Below are 9,940 nucleotides of genomic sequence, written 5' to 3'. Positions count from 1 at the left end.
TTTAGAAAAAAAATAAACCTAGACTGTAAATACATAATCATAATCTGGCCTCACACAGGTCCCAAGAGGGTCCTCAAAATATTTGTAAGGACAAACAGCAGACCATGTTGAGATATGCCAAGTATTCAGCTAATGGCTCTTTGGGAATCACCTATTGATGCAGCTACAATATAACAGTATTTCAGAATGAAATGAAGTCTTTCACTTTTTTTCTCTAAAAAAGATAAAGTGGATTATTATTGAAGCTGTTTCAGATATCAGTGTAGTGAAACTAAAGACTAAAGTTCTTTTATTATAAAGTCTGACCTCTTTATTGCAACCCAACATAATGCAAACATGAAAATACAGCAGCAGAGCAAATGAGAGATTCAATATTATGCTTATTCACATAAAGAAAATCCACATTTCTAATAATATAAGTGTCCTTATAAAAATCCTGTGTCCTCATAAAAGACTACTATTTTTTAAGGAAAAGGTTGCAGTGAACGTATTCAGTAGAGCACAGTGTAAGGCAAGTTTATTGCGTTGTATGCTATAGTAGTGCAATGCCTTGCTATGATTTCAGCCCTGTACAAAACAAAGGCAAAGATCCAACTCTTGATATCATCAAAAATCTAGTCTACCTGGCAGTAAGTGAAAGCCTCAGGGAAAAATAATTCAAACTGAATTAAATACCTACAACCTCACCACATCATTTGTTTCTCTACTCAGATACTCTCATAAATGTTGTTAAAACAGAACACCAAACACCAAATCAGTCCACCGTGTTGCCCATCATTCACTTCAAATTAAGATATTGGTTGAAACCATTTCTCTGCACACTGCAGTGGTCTGAGGTTTATTGATACTGGGTCATGGGGTGATCGTTCCAGGAAGGCAGCTGGGAGAGCTTCCCTTCAGTGGCTGTTTCTATTGGCCAGCCCCAGGCCTTAAAGAAGCCAGTCAGGTCCATCCCCACAGTCTGGGAGAAAGTCTCAGCGTACAGATTCATCTTTCCTTTCTTGTCCTTGGGGATGTCTTTCATGTGATGATACGCAGTAAACACTTTCTTAAAGGCATCCCAGCCAAACCTTTCCTGGAGCTGCAGATGAGGAGACAAAAATCATAATGCTGATAATCATGTTATGTCTAATAAAGTGTTCATGTCAGGCTTATTTCTGTTTGTTAAGATACTGTTTTAATTCTGTCTCCACACTTTCTTGATAGTGACTTGATTTAAAAGATATCATCTTACAGTTTCTGGAACTCGCCTTGTTTCACACTCTGCTTTCAGTTTTACATGCAATCATTTTTTTTCCAGTGAAAGCAGGTCACTCCAGTGTGGACAAAGGACAGTTTTTCTACAGAGTAGAATTCTCTCACCTGCATATATGTTTCCAGAGCCACCCACATGCTCCAGCTCTCAAGTTTCCTGCCTCCTGCGACGTAATCCTTGGCTCGACTTTGTCGTTTTGCTGCAGTCATAGCTCCATGAGCCTGCATTGAATAGTATGGAATGAGGTGACTGTTAAGCATTGTACTCTAAGGAAAAACAGTGTTAAGTCTTCTGTCTTCACAGGATATCAAAAAAAAGAGTTATGCTTTCTATAACTGATTGATATGAAAAGCATCACAATTCAACAAAAGCTTTTCTGGCCATTGGTCTCAAAGACGCATGTGATTTACTCCACCTTCTCCCTCTTGATGCCCAGCACCTCTTCATGCACATACACTGACCACAGGTTGCATGTACACTCTGTGGTGTGTGGTGGGAACTCCCAGCAGCCTCTCTGTTGGTTGTGTCCCAACTCGTGGATGGCACCCCACATGCCTTTACCTTTTTTAACGTCAACCAGGTTAGCAGCTGAGTTTTTTTGTACCATGATAGGATAACCTGCATGCATAAAACCTGAACAGAAAAAGGAGAAATGAACAGTAGTATAGTGATGATTCTTATGTAAAAACAAACAAACAAGCAAAAGTATGACATGATTATGGTTTTTTCAATGCAACAGTCCAGGGTCTACTCAGCCTTTTGCCGTGTGACAGCTGGGATAGACTCCAGTGGATGGTTGCATCCACTGGAGTCCTCAGGGATTTCAACCAGAACCAAAAGTAGAAGGAAAAAATAAGCATTTAGAGCTCTAAAGCCTGAGCTTTCAGCTTACAGGGATTAAGCGTACACACACTTACTTCATTTTCTCAAACTTGATAGACAGGTAAAGCCAGCATTGTAATTGTATATATGCACTATTTTGCCAAAAGTATTTGCACGTCTGCCTTCACACCCATATGAACTTGAGTGACATCCCATTCTGAATGAGTGCTTTGCATTGTGCTTGGTGATGAAAAAAGCATATACTTAGGGCTGGATCAGGTGACCCTGAATCCTCCCCCTTAGTTATGCTGCAATAGTTTTAGGGTGCTGGGAGATTCCCATGATGCCTTAAATATTTCTCCAGACCTCTCTACATTGAATCCTACTTGTTATCAGTCGCTGGCTGTCTTTCACAGCATGTTTTTTTATCCTGTTTTTTTTTTTTATCAACTGGTCACAGCCAATGTGCTTGTTTATCCCTTTAGAACCGAGCGGGCACGCTCTGTTTTGCGTAACAATTTTTAAATCCCGGTAGCACTGCAACCACATAAGCTAGCGCAATAATTTTTTTTGCATATGAAACCGGAGGAGTTGTACTTACATCTTATGCCATCAGCTTGTCCTAGGTCCCGGTTTCCTTCCACATATAGCTTTGCAAAAACTGCATAAAAAGCGCTTGCAGCAACAAAAACATAATATTCCAGAAACAGGCTTTGCCGATCCGATCAGCTGTTCATAACACTTCCTACGTTGGAATAGACGTCAGAGCGAACTTTCACACGTCTGCCATTACCTGCCCGAAACCGGAAGTGACGTCATTTTCGCGGAAATGTAGTTTTTTACCATCAGGGCCTCATGAGCCTATACTGGTGTTTTTAAAAGTTATCTTTGACTTTATGACTTTCTGTGTCATTTCTGGGATGCTTAGGACTCATATTGCACTGCTGGAAATAGTTTATTTTGATGCATATGCTGCTTTTTTGCAAATTTGCAGTATAATATTTATTTTCGTTTTTCCTGCAGTATATAAAAATTGGTGTATTTCAAAAATAAAACTATGAAGACACTCAAAATAAATTTCCTGTGGTGGGAAACTATTTTGTGCAACTTTTTTGTATTTAAAGTTTTGAGGGATAAGCCTATTAAATTTCTCTAAGTAGAAATATATGTTAAAAAAACAAAAACGATTTTAAATTTTTTTGTAGTTTATTGCACTTTTTTGCAATTTATGTCATTTCTATGCACTTAATGCAGACATATTATTAAAATGTGGGCTATAATGGTTGTATTGATGTACAGCAACTTGAAATGCTCCCAAAAATGGCTCTACAACATGTAAAAATATAATATAAGCTCTGGCGGACTTGGTTCTATGGTAGGTCTTAAAGGGTTAAAGGGGGGTCATATGATTGTTGGGTTTTTCTCTGTATGTATTATTGTAGGGTCTAGCTTACAATATAAAGCGCCTTGAGGCGACTGTTGTTGTAATTTGGCGCTGCATAAATAAGATTGAATTGAATTGAATTGAAAAATTGAATTTGGATTGGTGAGTGAATACTTTCTGTTTGCTAGTTCTATTCCAGAGAACTGGTCCATGCATACCCTACCTGTCACCCAGCATTACTTGAGACTCTATATATGATAAGAAAATAACAGGCAGGTGTGTACTGTACAACATGAGGCAAAATGCACTTACCGTGAGAAATCTGCACATCTGCCACAAAGCGCTCCTTGCGGGGAAATTTGTGTGGTTTGGCAGACAGATCTGCAATGGCCCTCATGATTTCATCCCACAGAGCAGCCACCTTGTCAGGGCGCTCCAGACCCCGAACAGCATCTGACGGTACGGTGAGAATGATGTTTTCAAACTCCAACTCTGCCCAGGGTGAAGGAGCTGTGCGCAGCAACGACCACTCAGCTGCAGTTGTTACACCTGAAAAGAACAGAGAGGAGTGGATCTATTAAATTGCTTTGGATTATTACCTGGGAGATGCTGCCCTCAGCCCTTCAAATTATAGATTGTTTAAAAAATAGTCTATTAGACCAGTACAAACAAAGGTACACACTAGTGCAAACACATATCAAAGTTCAATCTACCACAGACTCACCAGTCTTATAATATGGAGCAGGTACAGCCATCTGTGCTGTGACCTCCAACCCCTTCACTTGTGTTTTGGGTGGGGCCACCAGGTAGATGAGTCCTCCCCAAAGGTTCCAAACTTGTATCATCTCTGAGGTGACAGGAAATCGCTCATGGACAGACGGTGGTCTCTTCAGCACATCGTTCTTGTGCAGAGAATCAGTTTGACATCCTATCTGAATCTGCAGAAGAAAAGGAAAATGCATTATAAGCAATAATACAAGCAAAAATATAATAATATAAGCAATACCACAAAATATGCAACACTGTAAAAAGTGTCATTGCAATAACTAAAAATTGCAATGACTGCTCTGTGTTTAAACAACTAAATGGCCTGAATCGACTTACAGTATCTATTCACCAGAGACAAGTTTTGCGTCTGGAATTTTTCAGTTTCTGGCACCTCGCTATCTTTAGGTAACAAAGTTGCAACATTCTGAGTGAACTCAAAATCAATTGATTTCATATGCTGTACCTTCCAATTCTTTTTGACAATCTGAGGTGGTATAGCGATGTAGGTCTTCATACCAGGAGAGAGGTAGAGACCTGTACTGATCCACTTTTCCTTATCTGAAACACACAATTATAAAAGATGACAGTCAGGGAATTTTACATGTATAAAATATGCATTTAAAAAATGTATTCCACAGTTTTCAGTGTCTACAAAGAGGTGCATGTATTAATACTGTGTGACACTGAACAACAGGCATTGCTGCATCATGCTGAACGATGCTGTACAATTTAAATTTGTACCTAAATTCAAATAACCGCATTCACATTTTTGAACATAGCAGAGAGATCTGACCTGCTGTATCAACATCAACCTTGATCCGGTGGTTATAGACAACAGGCATCATTGGGTTGTCCTTGATAAGATAGGGCAGGAGGGCATCGGGATCTGGGCAAACCTTATATACCTGGGTACCCACAGCGAGGAGGAGGTGGTCTTTGGGACTCTTTACAGGGCAGCTGTCACTCACCTTGAAAGTGAATGGTGAATGTTATTAGATATGTCCCCACATTATGACACTATCTGCAAAAAAGAGGGCAGACGAGCGACCCCTCACCAAACCCCATCCATAAAGGGCAGCTACTCACCTGTGGCAGGCCTGACCTCTTTAATAAGTCAGTGAGTGTGGCCAACACTTGTCTGTAGTGGGAGGAGTCATGGGCTTTCATCTGCAAGTAGGCATTGCAGTCGTTGCCCAGCTTTTTCAGACATCCCTCCTCATGTTTGCTAAGTTTTTCACCTGCAGTCACATGGGCAGCAAAGCGGTATAGAAGGTGGCGGAAGTGGTAGCTGTCTTTAATAGCCTGGGTGGGTACGAGAGCTTTGTATGTTCCTCCTCCGATTGTTGTGCCCAACAGGCTCAATCCCATTTGATTTAAGATCTTGTTTCCTGAAAGACATTAAAACAAATCTGACTTAAAATACTCTGGTGTATTGTTGGAGATGTCACACAAATCAGATGCATTGGTCGTGCATTTTCATACCTGAGAAATCTGTAAGTGGATTTTGCCCACCATGTGTCTGTGCCCAGTACCAGGCATGTCCTCCAATCAGCAGGCCTCCTCCCTCTGCCACAAAGTTTTTGATTTCCTCCAAATGCTCAGTGATATACGCTTTACACACAAACACGCTGAGGTCTTTCCTGAAGTTTGTCTTCTCGCACTTCAGCCCTGACTTGCTGAGAATTTTGATTGCAGCATCTATATTCATGACCCCTACAACCCCTCTGCGGCCTTCATCCAACCAGTGAATGGCATTTTGCCAAAATGGAGCCATGCTCTAAAAAATGGAAGGAAAGCAGGAACAAAGGCAGTCACGTGTACATGTGATGTATAAAAGATTTCTCGGAACAGCAGAAGCATTTCCTTTTTAACCATTGATGGTTTAACCAACATTCACCATGCTGAGACTCGGGTACTCACACCATAGACATCAAAAGAAACTTAGGGTTCAGCGTATTTGCCGAGTATACTTCAACATCCAAAGTGAAGAAGCATGGGATCAACAGACAAACCTTTAGATTAGTAGACAACGATCTCTAACCCCTGCGTCATGCCTCATACAGAGTTAGGGTTATCACCAGTGATGGATCAGACATCAAACGGTTAGAATGTTCTTTTATATTCTCTCATCACAGATGGCCGAAATCTACTGTAAGCATCAAAGTGCTGACAGAAATATACAATACTAAAATATATATATAGTGAAAATAACAAATGTCTAATTTACTCCGAGTCCCAGAAATCCTTCATGTGTAGCCACAATCACTCGTCCCTGTCCATAGTAGCCTCCTGCCAGGAACGCCCGTCCATCACCTGTGGTCGCAATGGGAAATGCTAGCGGTCCATGGACTAAAACCTCGGAAGCAGTTAAATTAGACGGGAGCTGGAACTCTGAAACCCCCTGGAGTAAGAACTGCAAGTCGTCCTCAAAATCCTTACCCAAGCTGAAAGGTGGAAGAGTCATGGCAGGAATGAGAGACACAGTTAAGAATAATTGTATAAATTGCGTTTTCAAATGAGTTTTTGCATGTTAACAAAACAATTAACCAACATACAAGTAATTGAATTTTTTACATTTTTGGAAGATTATCACCATGAAAATTTGAATTGCATTCATGTTGTATAATTATTACCAGTGACTATGTATAAAAACAATAAATATGAAACTTCAACATAAAATAGATTTTCTTAATGTTATTATCAACAAGTTCCTGTAAAAATACTGTACATATAGTCTATAGTAGATTGCAATTTATTTCATGTTATATTTACCTTGTGGGTTTAAAAAAACTAACATGGAATCTAAAATAGTTATAGCATGTACTCACACCACAGACATCCAGGAGGATGGGATCTGAGGGTAGACAGGCAGGTTCTCCACCTCACCACAACGCTCAGTGAAGTAGATTCCTGCCACTCCCGACACTTTATTCCCATCAAACTGATGCAGTGCGTTCTCTTTGGGGTGATCTGCAGCCCAACTCCACGCCTGACCAGCTATCAGCACCCCTCCTCCAGCTTTCAGAAATGCCACCAGCTCTGTTGGGTCTGAGCCCACGCTGTAGGCATCGGTCACATAAACACCAACTCCCTGTTTGTCACTGAAAGCTCCCACAACTTCTATTTGGAAGCTGGATTTTTGGAGGTTATTAGCAACTGCACATACACTTCTGTGCACCCCGACTGAGAGGTTATCAGATCCATCACCTCTCAGCCAGGTCACAGCATTTTCTACCAGAGCAGGAAAGGCTGTCAAGTAGCCCTCATGACCCAGGACCACAATCCTTCCACTGCCGTACAGAGAGGCAGCCATCAGCACCTGACCTCGGCTGTTCATTGCTAAAGGAAAGGCATGGTCTCCGATCAAGACCAGGTCACTGGGAACACAGGGTCCCTGTAGGTCCAGCTCCTTCAGGCCTCTCATCAGAGACATGTAGGCTTCTTCATGTTGGCTTTTGAATGATTGGTTGGACGACATAGTGTAGAGGATTTATACTCTGAAGAATGATGAAGATCGAGGGCAAGTTGTTGCCAGCAGATTCGACTTCACAGTATTTCTTGCATCGATTAGAGATAGAGGGAAAAAAAAAAGAATTACGTAGTTTTATTATCATTTGAGCACATGTATTCACTTGAGGTGAAACAAACTTTTGCACTTAGACAGCAGTTAAAGTAGGTAATATATGCAAAAACAAGATATGTATTCACAGAATAACAAGAGGCACATTCACAGTGTACTGTGAATAACAAAACCAATAAATAAAGTGAAAGTATGACTGGTGACTAATGCCTCATACACCATGACAAGACATTAAAGCAAATTCTGAAAATAAAGCAGGTTCAGAGATGAAAAGTTAAATAACTGCTTTCCACATGATAGCACCAAGACTCAGAGTTTACATATCTGGTTACTACTAAACACCTTTAAAAAGGGCATTCTTTTATTTATTTATATATATTTTACCTGCAAGATGACTTTCCGGTGCAGCTCAATAGTTTTTGAAGGCGGGTGATACACAAGGAGCTCTACCTGACAGAATAAAGAATGTGGAAGTGAGGGCCTATTTGAGGAGTTAAGATCATGAGTGGTAGGTCTACAATGAGGACAGCCCACAGACGGGCTACTGAGCACAGCACAAAATAAACAGAAGCATGGAAAATGACAGCAGTATCAACATTATCAATGTGTCAATGGTATAATCACTGATACACAGTAGCGGTTTTTGATACGGGCGACACGGGCGGTTGTTTATTGTCATCGCCGCTACATACAGTCCAGTATATAGAGAGACGAGACGACGAGGCTCCAGTTACAGCAGTGCAAGTAAACAAACAATATATATAAGAAGAGTAAGAAAATAAATATACACTTTAGGACTAGGGGTAAAGGGATCAATAACAATTGAAAATTTATAATTTACAGTTTGATGATTTAAAGTCTCACACACAACCCGTCGAAAGGGGAGGGGGGCCGGCTGCTTCCAAACAGAGCACATTTCATTCATAATGTTGTAAATCCAAGCCCATTATGTATTCATGATTTGAATCCTGGGTTGTGTGAAATCTCAGAAATAAACCCTAGACAAAGTGAATCTGTGAACTAAGGTGTAGGTCAATTAAGTTATGTTGTGGCGATCCTCGGGTTGGGGGATTTGTGTTCATACTGGAGTGCAAAATTAAAACCAATGGAAGATGGACAAGAAAAGTTCAAAGCCATCAGGTGCTCAGTTTAGGAAAAAATAGAAAAGAAGAGGAAGAGAAACGAGCAAAAGATGCAGGTAAACAGATGTGTCATTGGATAATGGCAGGTCATCCTGAAACAATCAGAGTCAGAATCAGAATACTGAGGGAGTGTTCGCCCGGGGGCGCCAAACAGGCAAGGACCGCCACTGCTGATACACCCTAAATGAGCATGTAGCCCACGGAGAAACCTGCTCCTCCTGTCATCTTTAGTAAATAGTTGTGAATGATGAAAAGCACAACACAGAACTTTCTGGAGGTAAAATAAACAGCAGAATATGGTGTTTTTTTATTCTCTGGGTTTTGCATTATATCGAAGTATTACATCTTTAAGCTTGACCATAGCATAGCGTGATTACACTTTATTCGTTCGTCGTTCCGCTTTAGACTTAAAGTTTGCATAATAAATAGTGATCACCTGTTCGTCACACTAAATTAGTCTTTAGATGAGCTTTTAGCTGAAAGTGTAACCAGAACAATGTGTTACTTTGTCTTATTTCCGTATTATCTTTTTCTCCCGTCTCGCCCATTAAAGGATCTGAAAAGGAAAATAGTGACTCACCAATACTGATGTGTTAAATATTTAACTCCTTCAATGGACAACAAATGACAACGCCTTATTCCATCTAGGGAGAGTAATATGAATATGCATTGTTGTTATATTACACGTGTCAACAACGAGAGAGTGGAAACATTATGTTGCGGTTCAGTCAGCGGCACCTAGAATGTTGTTGCGCTTTTCTTTCTGATAACACGGTACCAGTGCCGAATGACTCAGAAACCCAACAGAATAGTTTTCTTTATCCTGCAGGGTTTGTTTGTTTTTACCATGTGATTGCGCAGTCCACAATGATTGTATATTATCATTATTACATTACGCATTATATGTATATTTATTAAAAAAAAAAAAAAACTTAAGTGATTTCAATGCTGACTTTCCCCCCCAAAAAAAAAGAAAAGAAAAGAAACCA

At 40.3% G+C, this 9,940-nt stretch overlaps 1 protein-coding gene across 2 annotated transcripts; it reads right to left on the bottom strand.

Moving 5' to 3' along the window:
- Positions 1 to 271: 271 nt before the first annotated feature.
- Positions 272 to 9,699, bottom strand: LOC146374146 (TRPM8 channel-associated factor homolog). 2 transcript variants are annotated; one of them, XM_084950278.1, is made up of 13 exons: positions 9,532 to 9,699; positions 8,194 to 8,259; positions 7,058 to 7,786; positions 6,457 to 6,673; positions 5,712 to 6,006; positions 5,316 to 5,617; positions 5,023 to 5,197; positions 4,693 to 4,787; positions 4,186 to 4,399; positions 3,774 to 4,010; positions 1,671 to 1,888; positions 1,363 to 1,476; positions 272 to 1,081 (listed from the first exon to the last, which is right to left on the bottom strand). In XM_084950278.1, exons 3-13 carry the CDS (start codon positions 7,705 to 7,707, stop codon positions 839 to 841), a joined length of 2,760 nt encoding a protein of 919 aa, XP_084806404.1. In that variant the 5' UTR covers positions 7,708 to 7,786; positions 8,194 to 8,259; positions 9,532 to 9,699; the 3' UTR covers positions 272 to 838. The 2 variants fall into 2 exon arrangements, with proteins under 2 accessions (XP_084806404.1, XP_084806405.1); XM_084950279.1 differs by having other exon boundaries at positions 8,194 to 8,255.
- Positions 9,700 to 9,940: the final 241 nt, after the last annotated feature.

Source organism: Perissodus microlepis, chromosome 14 (assembly GCF_051167445.1).
Source record: "Perissodus microlepis isolate ML-2025 ecotype Zambia chromosome 14, ASM5116744v1, whole genome shotgun sequence".
Classification (NCBI taxonomy): Eukaryota; Metazoa; Chordata; class Actinopteri; order Cichliformes; family Cichlidae; genus Perissodus; species Perissodus microlepis.
The sequence above is the reverse complement of the archived record's forward strand: the minus strand, read 5'-3'. Positions and strand labels throughout refer to the sequence as shown.

Coding starts and splice junctions, on each gene's coding strand:
- LOC146374146 (XM_084950278.1), bottom strand. CDS start 7,707: ATGTCGTCCAACCAATCATTCAAAAGCCAACATGAAGAAGCCTACATG. Junction 4,788..5,022: donor GGTTGATGTTGATACAGCAG/GTCAGATCTCTC, acceptor TGTGTGTTTCAG/ATAAGGAAAAGTGGATCAGT. Junction 4,011..4,185: donor TGCTCCATATTATAAGACTG/GTGAGTCTGTGG, acceptor TGTTCTTTTCAG/GTGTAACAACTGCAGCTGAG.